General features: G+C 48.1%; 1 protein-coding gene across 3 annotated transcripts; it reads left to right on the top strand.

The window, feature by feature from the left end:
* The first annotated feature begins 5,304 nt into the window (after positions 1 to 5,304).
* Znf263 (zinc finger protein 263) lies at positions 5,305 to 12,208 on the top strand. Of its 3 annotated transcripts, XM_050123910.1 has the most exons (6): positions 5,306 to 5,934; positions 7,035 to 7,215; positions 7,664 to 7,737; positions 8,014 to 8,137; positions 9,621 to 9,737; positions 10,193 to 12,208. In XM_050123910.1, the coding sequence occupies exons 1-6, from the start codon at positions 5,542 to 5,544 to the stop codon at positions 11,356 to 11,358; spliced, it is 2,055 nt and encodes a 684-aa protein (XP_049979867.1). In that variant the 5' UTR covers positions 5,306 to 5,541; the 3' UTR covers positions 11,359 to 12,208. The 3 variants fall into 3 exon arrangements, with proteins under 3 accessions (XP_049979937.1, XP_049979867.1, XP_049980017.1); XM_050123980.1 differs by lacking the exon at positions 9,621 to 9,737 and having other exon boundaries at positions 5,305 to 5,934; XM_050124060.1 differs by lacking the exons at positions 7,035 to 7,215; positions 7,664 to 7,737.
* Positions 12,209 to 13,193: the final 985 nt, after the last annotated feature.

Consider the following 13,193-nt stretch of genomic DNA (forward strand, 5'->3'; position numbering starts at 1 on the left):
AAGGAAATTAAAAACAAACTTGAGATACTGGCACTCCTAAAAGCCTTATTGTTGCCCCCAAAATTAAGTATTATGCACTGCCCTGGGCATCAAAAAGGCCAAAGCCCTGAGGCAAAGGGAAATAGACTGGCAGATAACACTGCTCGAGAGATTGCCATGAAATCAACCAAGACCTCCCAAGCTTTCCCCTTGACGAACCGGGAAGAGGCCCAAGCCTCCAGTTCGTTATCCTATAGTAAAGAGGACATTGATCTCCTAAAGAAAATGGGGGCCACATATGACCCCAAAAAGCAACATTAGGTTTTCCAGGAAAAGATTATTACTTACATAAATTGACTCATTTGGGGCTAAAGAAGATAAAAACCTTGTTGGACAGACAGGAGTCAGGCCAATACCTCCTGAACAGAGATGGAGCCCTGCAAAAATTGACTGATGAATGCCGAGCCTGCGCTCAGGTAAACGCAGGCAGAACCAAGCTTGGTCCAGGAGTTCGGGCACAGGGACATCGTCCTGGAGTACATTGGGAGATTGACTTTACAGAGGTTAAGCCAGGTCTCTATGGGTACAGAAACCTCTTGGTGTTCATAGACAACTTTTCCAGGATGGGTGGAAGCCTTTCCCACCAAACACGAAACTGCAAAGGTGGTGACCAAAAAGCTCTTGGAAGAAATCTTTCCCAGGTACGGAATGCCTCAAATCTTAGGCACCGATAATGGGCCTGCCTTCGTCTCCCAGGTAAGTCAGTTGGTGGCCAAACTCCTAGGGGTCGAATGGAAATTACATTGTGCGTATAGACCCCAAAGTTCAGGGCAGGTAGAACGCATGAATAGAACAATTAAGGAGACCTTATCCAAATTAACGCTTGCAACTGGCACTAGAGACTGGGTGCTCCTCTTACCACTGGCCCTGTACAGGGCCCGCAACACTCTGGGGCCTCATGGACTGACACCTTTTGAAATCCTATATGGAGCACCTCCCCCATTTATAAATTTCTTTGATTCAAACATTGCTGATTTTGCTGACAGTCCTTCTCTGGAAGCTCATTTACAGGTGTTACAGATTGTGCAAAGAGAGGTTTGGAAGCCACTCGCTGCTGCTTACCGAGACCAACTGAACCAGCCAGTGGTACCGCATCCCTTCCAGATAGGAGATACTGTTTGGGTCCGCAGACACCAGACCAAAAACTTGAAACCTCAGTAAAAAGGCCCTTACACTGTCCTTCTGACCACCCCAACGGCACTGAAGGTTGGCGGCATTGCAGCCTGGATCCAAGCCTCACACGTTAAGGCCGCCCATACAGCTGAGAAAGAGGAGCCCGCTGCGACCCCAGCATGAAGAATCCAATGCACTCAAAACCCCTTAAAGATAAGGCTTACCCGTGGGGCCCTTTGATCATTATATGGGCCCTACTAAGACTGGGGATGGCGACACAAGAAAATAGCCCACACCAGGTTTTCAATGTAACCTGGAGGGTTACAAATCTCATGACAGGAAAAGTAGCCAATGCCACCTCCCTGTTGGGAACGATGATGACGGACACTTTCCCAACCCTGTACTTCGACCTTTGTGATTTGGTGGGAGAGTCCTGGAACCCCTCAGATCCAGGAACCATTCCCGGGATATGGCTGCCATCACCCGGGGGGGGGGGGGGGGGGGGGGGAGGCACAGGGACCACAGCTCTTATGGAGACCAGCCAATTTAGACAACTTCAGACAGCCATGCATACTGATATCAAGGCACTGGAAGAATCGGTTAGCGCACTTGAAAAATCATTAACCTCCCTCTCAGAGGTAGTCCTACAAAACAGGAGGGGGCTAGACATGTTGTTTTTGCAAGAGGGAGGGTTATGCACGGCACTCAAAGAGGAATGTTGTTTTTATGAGGACCACACTGGGTTGGTGAGAGACAATATGACAAAGCTTAGAGAGAAGTTAAGACAGAGACAAAAGCTGTTTGAATCACAACAAGGGTGGTTTGAAGGATGGTTTAATAAGTCTCCCTGGTTTACAACTCTATTGTCTTCTTTGATGGGTCCCTTGATTATCCTCCTTCTGATACTCCTGTTTGGGCCCTGCATCTTAAACCGCCTGGTCCAGTTTATAAAAGACAGGCTGTCAGTCATTCAGGCCCTAGTACTGACCCATCAGTATCACATGTTACCACAACAAGAAACCGAGGTTCTGTAATTGCTTTGAGTAAAAGATTTTACTCAATAATAAAAAGAAAAAGGGAGAAATGAAAGACCCTACAGACCCCCTCCGCAGCAGCCAGCCTGCTCTCGTAAGAACATCCCATGTGCTTGAGAGAGCAGGATGAGATAGGAAGACTGCAAGGCAGGATATCAATAAGATAGGACATCAACAAAGCAGGTTGACTGCAAAACAGGATATCTATAAGATAGGAACAGGATGACTTTTGCTGACACCCATGCTGAGAGAGGAAACCATTCATGCCCCCGCCTCATTCTGATAACCACGCTTTTGCTTCTGTAAACTTGCTTTTTGCTCTTCCCTATAAAAAAAAACCCACCCTCCAGTTGGCAGGCGCGCAAGTCCTCCGAAAGACTTGCCGCCAGCGGGTACCTGTGTTTACCCAATAAACCTCTTGCTATTTGCATCCGTATGGTCTGGGCCTGTTCCTTGGCAGTGGGGAGGTCTCCTCCTGAGAGAAAGTCCTCTTCGAGGGTCTTTCAGTTAAAGTCTGGTTAGAAATCTTTTGAATAGGCTGCTGAAGGAATCTAGACAAGAAGTTTATAATGCAGGTCACAACTAGTAGATTAAGAAAAGGAGAAGAAAGGTTAGGAAGGGATCCATTGGTCGGAGGCATCAGGTTGCTTCTTATGTTTTTGAAGGTCTGTCTTATGTTTTTGAAGGTCTGTCTTATGTTTTTGAAGGTCTGTCTTATGTTTTGAAGGTCTGTCTTATGTTTTGAAGGTCTGTCTTATGTTCTTGAAGGTCTGTCTGAAGTTGTTGGATCTTATCTTCTATAGGATTTCTAAGGGCAGCTTACCTCTGGACATCGACAGTGATCTCTAGTTTGATCATAGAGAAAGAAATAAGGGACAGGTGTTTTAGAAATCAACTTGGGTGTTACAGGGACGAGTATCTCCTTTTGGCAACCTGCTGGTGAACCATGCAAGTGTCTGGTTCAGCTATTAAATATAGGCTTAACAACAGCAAAGAGGGGAAAGAAAGATGAATTAGATTCCCCTTCAGAACTTTCATTTACACAACACTTTCTGGGACCCTCAGGACTCACTTAAGCTTCGCATCCTCAGAAACGCTTCCTTAGACCCTCAGAACTTGTTATCCTCAGCTTAGACTTTCACATCGTCGGACAAAGCTTCCTTAGACCCTCAGAACTTGTTATCCTCAGCTTACTTAAACTTTCACGTTCTCGGACCTTTCTAACACTTTCTTGGACTCTTATGGCAACTGGGCTGAATTTTCACAGTAACCTCTCCTGGGCTCTCTTTCAGAATTTCAGTTCTGCCATACAGTACTAAGTCTTAGTTTTGTTCTAGTGGCTGCCTCTGCTTGGGTAAGAAATCGCAGAACTGAGCAGAAGGCAGGGTTATATAGAGTTTTTGGGGGGAGGGGGTGATGGAACTTTCCAGGGTGAAGCTTTCCAGTGTTTATATTGGTAGAATTTCAAGTCCAGAGTTGGGCTTTTTACTTTTGTTGTTGTTGTTGTTGTTGTTTCTTCAAGACAGGGTTTCTGTGTGGCTTTGGAGCCTGTCCTGGCACTAGCTCTGTAGACCAGTCTGGTCTCGAACTCACAGAGATCCGCCTGCCTCTGCCTCCCGAGTGCTGGTGGGGGCAGGGTCTAGTAGTTGGGGCAGTTAGAATGTTCTATGGGTGGAACCTGGCAGTTGGCGGTCCTTGGGGGAAGGGCCCGGTCGCTGACGGAGGGGCTTACAGTAAATACCAAAACAGGTTGGCAATTGATCTTAACAACAGTCCACGGGTGTTATCAGCCAAGTCTGCTTTCCTGTCCAAAGCTTTTAGGTCATTAACCTCTTTCAGTTTGGGCTGCAACTGCATAGAGATGCCTGGCGTGCACCAGTGCCCTGGGAGGCCACAAGAGGGCGTCAGATCCCCTGGAACTAAAGCTACAGAAAGCTGTGAGTCACCACTTGATTGCTGGGAACAGAACCCAGGTCCCCTGAAGGGGAGTTTAAGTCTTAACTGATAAACCATCTCTCTAGCTCAACCTCACAAGCCTTAACAAGGTTTTTCTGAATGAACCTATACCTGCCGATGTGCTACATAGCGTCTGGATAAACATTTGCCCTGACAGCCTTGTGGGCCTTTGTACCTGTGGTGAAACGAGGGCTCAGGATTCTACACAGAGTTATTTATCCAAAACAAATTTTTAGTTCCACAGTCTAAGCTTTCGCGATAGGCTAGCTGTGTGATCTTGGGCAAGAGATTTATTAACTGATTCTCGATGCCACAATCACCGGACTTATAATAAAACCTATTTCATACAATTTCAGTAAGCGAGTACAGGTTTTCGCGACACACTTCTAGGATCTGCGGACTTCGTGAGCTATTACAGACACGTGCCATTCTTAGGTCTGGGCAGTTCTCTCTTCAAAAGAGAAGGGGGTCCGCCCTGGTGTTTCCTTTGCATCTTCCCTCAGTTACAGTCGGCGATCTTGCTCTCGCAGAGCTCGGCCATTAGATCTGCGCTGGGAGAATGGCGAGAGAACAAGTCCTACCTAAGGCGTTCTTCTGGGTCGACCAGCTGCCTAAAGTTGGAGGACTAGAGACCACCGCTCAAAGGGAGGCTAATGCACAGGCACCTAGAAATGATTTACTTGATAGCCGGAACTCAGCTGGCTTGGGGGTGGGATGCTTGATCCACACCGCAGGCGCAGAAACAAACAAGGGCGTTCTATGGACTACATTTCCCGGCAGTCGCCGCGCAGCTCGAGCCCCGTAAGCGGCGTGCTCAGGCTTTAGTTCTCTGGGGTGTTGCGACCGGCATTTCTGGGCCCCAACATGACACTCTAACACAGCTGGATTTTGGTTCAAGCGTGGCTTAGGAACTTTGGCAAACTTCCTAAGAAAATCTGACCCACCCTGGGATTCCCACTCCTACGGCTTTCCATCAGGCAGCCACGCCCACTCTGTAGCCCCGCCTCCCGCCCGCAGGTGGACACTTTCTCCTCCCGCTCTTTAATGCAAATTTTCCCTTCTCCTTGATCGGCAGTGAGTACGTGGCGAGACCCGACCCAATGGGAGACCGAGGAAGCCAAACGTAAATCGGAAGTCCGGCTCGCCCGGCGGCCGTTGGCTTATGACGCCTAACTCGCGCGCTGGAACTTCCGCCACGGGCACCGAGGGCTAAGTTCTGTGCGGGCCCGAGAAGCCGGTCAGTTGGAGACGCTGCAGGGCTAGGGCCAAGATTTCGACCTGGGTTCTTCGGGCAGGATTTGGAGCCCGGGCCCCCTCGGCTGCTGCAGTCTTGCTCGGCCGTTGTGCGGAACCTGGGCGGACGACGTAGCTGCTTTCGAGACCTAGGCGCTCTGGGGACATGACCATGGCTGCTGGCCCGGGCTCCCAGGAGCCGGAAGGGCTCCTGATCGTGAAGCTGGAGGAGGACTGCACCTGGAGCCAGGAGGTACCCCCGCCGGACCCAGCGCCCAGCCCAGAGGCCTCCCACCTGCGTTTTCGGCGGTTCCGCTTTCAAGAGGCCTCTGGTCCCCGAGAGGCCCTGAGCCAGCTTCAGGAGCTTTGCCATGGGTGGCTGCGACCGGAGATGCGCACCAAGGAGCAGATACTGGAGCTATTGGTGCTGGAGCAGTTCCTGACTATCCTTCCCCAAGAGATTCAGAGCAGGGTGCAGGAGCTGCGCCCAGAGAGCGGCGAAGAAGCAGTAACCCTTGTGGAGCGTATGCAGAGAGAACTTGGGAAACTGAGGCAACAGGTGACAGAAAGAGCTGTTTTATCCGTAGCTTGACCGGGAAGAAGGGAACATTGTGCTAGTCTAGTTTTGTAGTCGAATATACTTGATTGCCCTGAGTGGACGTTACATGAGGAAGAGGGATTTTCGTGGTTTATCTGGAACATTTTCCTTCCAGATTTTCCCCATATGACGATAGTGGGCAGTGACGAGGACTTTATTTCATAGTGTGGGCATCGCATAGTTAGTCCTGTCGTTAGTACTTTGCGACTTTGAGCAGACTACTTAATCTGTTTGGTCCCCTTTTTCTGTTGATGAAATGAAGATGCTAAAGTATTGTCTGGGGGCAGTTTTGAGGGTCAGAAAAACAGTATGTCAAGTTTGTTTGACGCTGCTGCCACTGCTTTGAGGTTTTTTTTTTTTTTTTTTTTTTTTTGTGACAGGGTCTTATGTAGCCCAAGCTGACTGTGACTCACTGTGTAGCTCAGCTTGGCTCTGGACCAGTGGCGATCCTTCAGCTTGTTTCCCAAAATTCTGAGTTCTAGGGTTACAGGCGTGTGCCATCACGCTTTGCTTTGCTCTTTCAAAAGGCAGATCCTAGCTATGTAAACCCAAGCTTAAACTCAAGGCAATCCTCCTGCTTCAACCTCCTTAGTTCAGGGATTACCACAGACATGCCACTACCCCAGGCTTATACTTAGTGGTTAATACCCAGTGTATCTTAGGCAAAAGTCTCCGATGCAGAGTTGGATCTCTGTTAACCGAACTTTGAAAAACAGCCAACACTGAGGCTTTGTGGTCACTGCCTGATAAGTTCGCCTTACCTAGTAGTGAATGGAAGCCCCCAGGAAAAGGGGGAGAGCGCGAGCGAGCAGAAGTGAGGGGTTTCAGAAGAGTATATTGAGGTGTGTGCTGGCAGTGGACCCTCATTTTTTCTTGCTCCTGCTCCTCCCCTGTTTTCTCTGTCACACACAATCTAAAGCCTTTAGCATTAAGCATCCTCTTGGCGAAGACCAAAGGGATGGTCCGTGGTTCTCTTCTGAAGGCTTGTCCTAAGAATCCTGTGCTACTTTCCGTTTCTGTCAGCCCCGTTGTGATGATGGGTGATGTGGGTTGGTTCCCAGGTCACAAACCAAGGGCGGGGAGCAGAAGTGCTTTTGGAGGAGCCTTTGCCACTGGAAACAGCAGGAGAGTCACCGAGCTTCAAGCTGGAGCCCATGGAGACTGAGCGAAGCCCTGGCCCCAGGCTGCAGGAGCTGCTAGACCCCAGCCCCCAACGGGACCCCCAGGCTGTAAAGGAGAGGGGTGAGGGGCAGTTATCTGGGCAGGTGGGAGGGAGGAGGGGCTTTGGGGTTGCCTCTGACCTTAGTAGAAAGTAGTAGAGGTGCCAAGGAGAAAGAGTTTCTGAAGTTAAGGTTCTCAGATGTGGTTTAAAAAACCCAAGAGTGGTGGTGTGGGTTCTGTGAGGGTGGGTGGGAGGAAAAGGGGACTCTGTTAGTAAAGCCCCTTTGTGTAGGGAACTGGCAGTTTACAGTTAGGTGATTGATGTGGGGATGTGCTGGTTTAGAGCACTGTTGGCGGGGGTGTAAGGCCACCCGTTACTTTAGATAACATTATTACACCTTTGCTACCTTTTCTTTAATGTCAACCTAAAAGTGGAGGCTGGGTGCGGGGATGCATATTGTATTGTAATAATCTGTGGGCTGCCAAGATCTAGTGTTACTGTTCTCATTGTGATTTCTGTCATCTGCAGCATTATCTGCTCCCTGGCTCTCCCTCTTTCCTCCTGAAGGGAATATGGAAGATAAGGATATGACTGGGTCCCAGGTGATGTGGAAGTCTCATTGCCTCTCCCCAGAACCCTCCTTTTCTCCTCCCTTTTTGGGGTGGGAGGTGCCCCTCGACTATTAGGAGGATCTTTTCTTTCTGATCAGTTACCTCCCCTAGCTTCTATGTCTTTTCAACCCATCACTTAGAGGCCTGGGACCCTTCCTCCTCCATGACATGTGTCCTTGGCACTCCTGATTTCCCGCCTTTAACTGTAACTCTGCTTGAATTGTTCTTGTTGTATGTCATGCTAAAGGAGATCTTGTGTAATTTCAGTTGCCTGAGAACTTCGAGGACATGGCGGTGTATATCTCTCAGGAGTGGGGCCATCAGGATCCTAGTAAGAGAGCTCTCTCAAGGGACGTGGTGCGAGATAGTTATGAGAACGTGGGCACTCTAGGTAAGATCTTCTCTCTCTGGCTGGGATGCTGACGTGTATGACCAGGGTGGCCTGGTCCTTGGACACACATTCCTCCTGGCCATGAGCTTTTGTCATGAGATTTCCCCCCCCTTCCCTTTGGCTCTGAAGTTTCTCCTGCTGTGGTCAGGGAAACATCTGCCACGTGCACAGTTGAGAGACTGACTGGCATCCTTGGACCGTGTGTCTGTTGCTGGCACTGAAGGCAGAGTCTGAGCTGTAGAGAGCTTCTGGGGGCAGCACAGGCGTATCCAGTGACCACAGCCCACATCACATGTTCAGTGCTCTCTACTCTATCTGGCATCCATGCCCTCTGTGCTCCATTGGTATTTCTAGACGTCTTACAAAGACAGAAAGTCCAGGGCCCTGGCATTAATACACCAGTTTATTAGCTTTCTTAGCCTGTAAAAGTCCAGGAAGGGGCGGGGCTTGTAAATTTGGAACAGTGTATACACAGTGTATACACAATGTAGGCTAGATAATACATTAATTAAGGTGTGTGTTGAACAATTGTGCACAGGTTAAAAATGATGCCAATAAAATAAGACAAACTGTTAGCCGAATGTAGGTGGGCTGTATGTGAGTGTTACATAGTTCCTCAGCTTTTCTGTGTAGATGAAATTTCTCATAGTAAAAAGTTGGAGGTGCTGGGCGGTGGTGGTGCATTACTTTAATCCCAGCACTCCAGAGGCAGAGGTAGTCGGATCTCTGTGAATTTGAGGCCTGTGTGGTTTACAGAGCGAGTTTTAGGACAGCTGGAGCTACACAGAAACCCTGTCTCAGGAGAAAAAGAAGTTGGAGGCAGTCTAATAAGCCTTGTTGTGTGTGCAGTGTGGTTGGTTGTGCTGAAGCACACACCGGGAAGACCTCACACCGCAGGTTTTCCACACACCACGGTTACAGCTGTTAGAGTTGCGCGCGCACTCATTGCTCATGCCGCGCTTTCGCGTTCCTGCACCAAGAGCCCCTCTGGGCTTTGCGTCCCTTTCCGCTGCTGAGCCAACTGACGGCAGAGACTGGTTTGTTGGAAATGAGCTCCTGCTGGAGCCCGAGCGAGCTGTTTGCTTTTCTTTTAAGCACAGCCCGGGAAGATTTACAGGTTTTAATCTCATGGTCTTCTAAGAACTTATAAGAAAACTGACTTTACGGCTTCTAGAGTTTTACAGTTTAGTTTAGCGCTATCTAGAAAGCCACACTTTCACTAAAGTGGTCATCCCGTGTTTATTTTATAGTTACTTGAATTACAGTTATATGTTCTCATTAAACAAATTCAGGTTCTTTGAAAATATTTAAAGACCCATAGTCTTCTCTGATTTCTTTTTCCTGTGCATAACTACTGGGAATGGTTTGTCTGACACTCTAATATGTGTCAGAGTTAGAGTTGGTTTCTCTGCTGCTGGCAGGGAACAAGACTGTTTTCTCTTCGTGGTAAAGATTGTGGTGATGTTTCATTCATTGTGCACAGAGTCTTGCATTCCTGGTCAGGAAGTCTTAAGCACCCAGGCGGAGCAAGGAGGGAAGCTGTGGGACCCTAGTGTGTCGAGCTACAAGGGAGGCGGGAGCCCCAGAGACCCAGTCCCAGGTGAGACATGAAGACAGACGGCTCAAGAGGGCTCCCACAGTGTATGACATTTGGGGGTCCCAGTACATGGCCAGTGCTGCACACTGGGGACAGCTGCTTTGTCTCCTGCACACTTAGCAAGGCACGTGAGGAATGGATACTGTACATTTGAGGAGGTCCTAACTCTTGGACTTACTCGGTATACTCTGTCTAGTCTCAGCCTTGATCCATACCGGAGGGGTTAAGCTAGCTGGAAAGCAGGGTGGGGGCCTGCAGAGGGTTCTGAGACTCGTCTGAGCCCTGCGTCTTGGAGTCTCTGCGTCACATGTTTCTCCGGCATGCCTTCCAGACAGGGACGGGGGAACTGAGCTAAGCTCTGTTCTCGGGGCCTCGCCTATGAAAGGCCTGTAGAGATTCCTCTTTTCCATTGTAAAATAATCTAGAGGTTTTTTTTTTTTTTTTTTCTTTCTTCCTAGGGGTAGAAAAATTTGAGAACTCAGAAAGAAGCGGTGCGTCTGTCTCTCCCGAAAGTCCCCATCCTCCAGTACTGCTGCCTGGCCAGGCTAGAAGGGAGGTGCCCTGGAGTCCTGAGCAGGGAAGACCTGATGACAGAGAAGAAGGACATTGGGAATGTCCCCCAGGGGACAAAATAGAGGAGCCCTTAGTGGGAACCACAAGTTGTAGAGGACTGGCGCAGCCAAAGGAACCGCCCAAGAAGCTCCATTTGTGTCCTCTGTGTGGCAAGACTTTCTCTAATAACTCCAACCTCATCAGGCACCGGAGAATACACGCGGCAGAAAAACTGTGCATGGATGTAGACTGTGGTGAAGTCTTTGGTGGGCACCCACATTTTCTGTCGCTGCACAGAACACACGTGGGAGAGGAAGCCCATAAGTGCCTTGAATGTGGGAAATGCTTCAGTCAGAATACCCACCTCACCCGCCATCAGCGCACCCACACGGGTGAGAAGCCCTACCAGTGTAACGTTTGTGGGAAAAGCTTCTCCTGCAACTCCAACCTCCACAGACACCAGAGGACACACACTGGGGAGAAGCCCTACAAATGCCCCGAGTGCGGGGAGATCTTCGCCCACAGCTCCAACCTGCTTCGGCACCAGAGGATCCACACCGGAGAGAGGCCCTACCGGTGCCGCGAGTGTGGGAAAAGTTTCTCTCGCAGCTCACATCTCGTCATTCACGAGAGAACCCACGAGAAAGAGAGACTCGACCCTTTCCCCGAGTGCGGGCAAGGAATGAATGACAGTACCCCCTTTCATACAAACCCCGGGGCCCACAGAGCGGAGAAGAAACTCTTTGAATGTTCAACTTGTGGGAAAAGTTTCCGGCAGGGCATGCACCTTACCCGACATCAGAGAACACACACGGGAGAAAAGCCGTATAAGTGTCCCCTTTGCGGGGAAAATTTCTCTCATAGATCCAACTTGATCAGGCACCAGAGAATCCACACAGGGGAGAAACCCTACACCTGCCACGAGTGTGGGGACAGTTTCTCTCACAGTTCCAACCGGATTCGCCACCTGAGAACCCACACGGGAGAAAGACCGTACAAATGTTCCCAGTGCGGGGAAAGCTTCTCTCGGAGCTCCCGCCTTACAAGTCACCAGAGAACTCACACTGGCTAGAAGGGGTGCGGTTTCTTTCTGCCCCAGTTTTGGCAAAAGTTGTCAGAAGTTGTTATCCAGAGCTGGTATTCTTTGCCCATTTGGTGTATTTTGCTGGTAACTAATATAAAGAAAAAGTGAAACTTAATTTAAGGGAGATTCAGAGGTGAAAAAGTAGCTTAAAACTAAAAAGTTCAGTCTCTAGAAGGAAAAACTCAAGTTCTTTGAAGTAACCTGCTCAGAGCCACTTTTCATTCTGTTTTTGGGTGCCCTTGCTATATTGTTTGACTACAGTATGGTTTGGGTGCTGTGCTGATTCTAGTGTCCCATCAGTCTTGGGAATACAGGGACTTCAATTCTCTCTTTATTTGTACATTTAACAGGAGAGTTTGGGCTCCTGAGGCCCTTGAGTTAAAGAAGAAGGGCTAATTGTTCAGCTGGGAGACCAGCTGAAGGTCAACAAGACTGATTTTAAGTTGCATCTTTTTGAAAGCACCTGCTGGGAAGTCCCAGGCAGTCTGGTTCTACCATTGTGATACCCCGCTGAGTAGTTTGGCAGGACTGCTCATTGGCATAGAAGGGGACCTCAGAAAAAAAGGGAACCAGAGGCATAGGAAGTCCTAAGGTAGAGTCCGCAGGTGAGCCCAGCATTTTACAGGTTAAATGGGTATGTGGTTAAAGTGTACCTTTCCAGAGACTGAGACTTTCTTCCCCTGTCAAAGGTGCACAGTGCTCTAGAGACATGTTTCTGGGTGGAAGTTTCTGTGGTTCCTCAGAAACAGAAAACAGATCCTAAAGAAATTAGGAATTGTGTCTTTCCCTGTTGAAAATGTTTGAAAGGTTTATAATAAATATCTCTCAGGAAACACGAGTATGTATGAGTCTTCATTGAGGGCTTTTGCGTTGATACGTTTCAGACAAACTGCTCTTTCCTTGTGCAGGTTCTAACTAAGGTAACTTTTGCTTGGTTGAAGCAAGGTGTTGTTTTCCTGGGTCAGATTGTTCTGTGTGAGCATAGATGTTTACAGTTCTGTTTAGGATGCTGCGTTCCTATGAAGTTTTGTTTGTTTTTTGTTTTTTTAATGTTTTAGGTTAGTATGCAAAAGTAATGATTTCATCATACGACTCTTAGTAGCTCTCAGGCTTTTTAAAGACAGGATATTTTTGGTTTGCAAAACTGGTTCCCAGGAAGGAATCTAATAATGGTCTTGATACAACCATTGGTCATTAATGGTGCAGAGATAAGAAGGGCAAAATTACTCAGAGGTAAGCATTACGTTTTAGAACGTGGGCTTGGGATAGAAATCATAGGGGTGTTTATCTTTTGATAAATCGGAGTCTGCTCAATCATTTCCTTGCCACCCAGACACGAAATCACACAGAAACCATATTAATTACAACACTGTTTGGCCAATGGCTCAGGCATATTTCTAGCTAGCTCTTACATCTTGAATTAACCCATTTCTATTAATCTGTGTATCACCTCAAGGCTGTGGCCTACCAGTAAGATTCCTAAGGTCTACATAGTAAGGCCCTGTTCAAACAGCAGTAAAAGACACAAACCTCATGTCTGTTTAAAGTTAAACTATATTCTTGTGACGTATACTAACTTTCCAGTTTTGTCCTGATCTCTAACTTTTAAACTCTTTACTTTAGGGACAAACTTAATTCACCATACAAATTCCTTGTTTGGAAGCCATTTCCTTTTTTAATAGAAAAGTGTTTCTGTACCTATAGCCTTTCATATTTCTACATTTGCTGGTTCCTTTCTTTTGCAAAATTTTTGATATAATCTCACTTTTGTGCTTTAAAAAGCACAGAACACTGGACAGAGACCACATCTGATCACTTTTCCT

This window comes from Alexandromys fortis, unplaced genomic scaffold (assembly GCF_014885135.2).
Source record: "Alexandromys fortis isolate MF-2015 unplaced genomic scaffold, M_Fortis_MF-2015_v1.1 scaffold_29, whole genome shotgun sequence".
Lineage (NCBI taxonomy): Eukaryota > Metazoa > Chordata > Mammalia > Rodentia > Cricetidae > Alexandromys > Alexandromys fortis.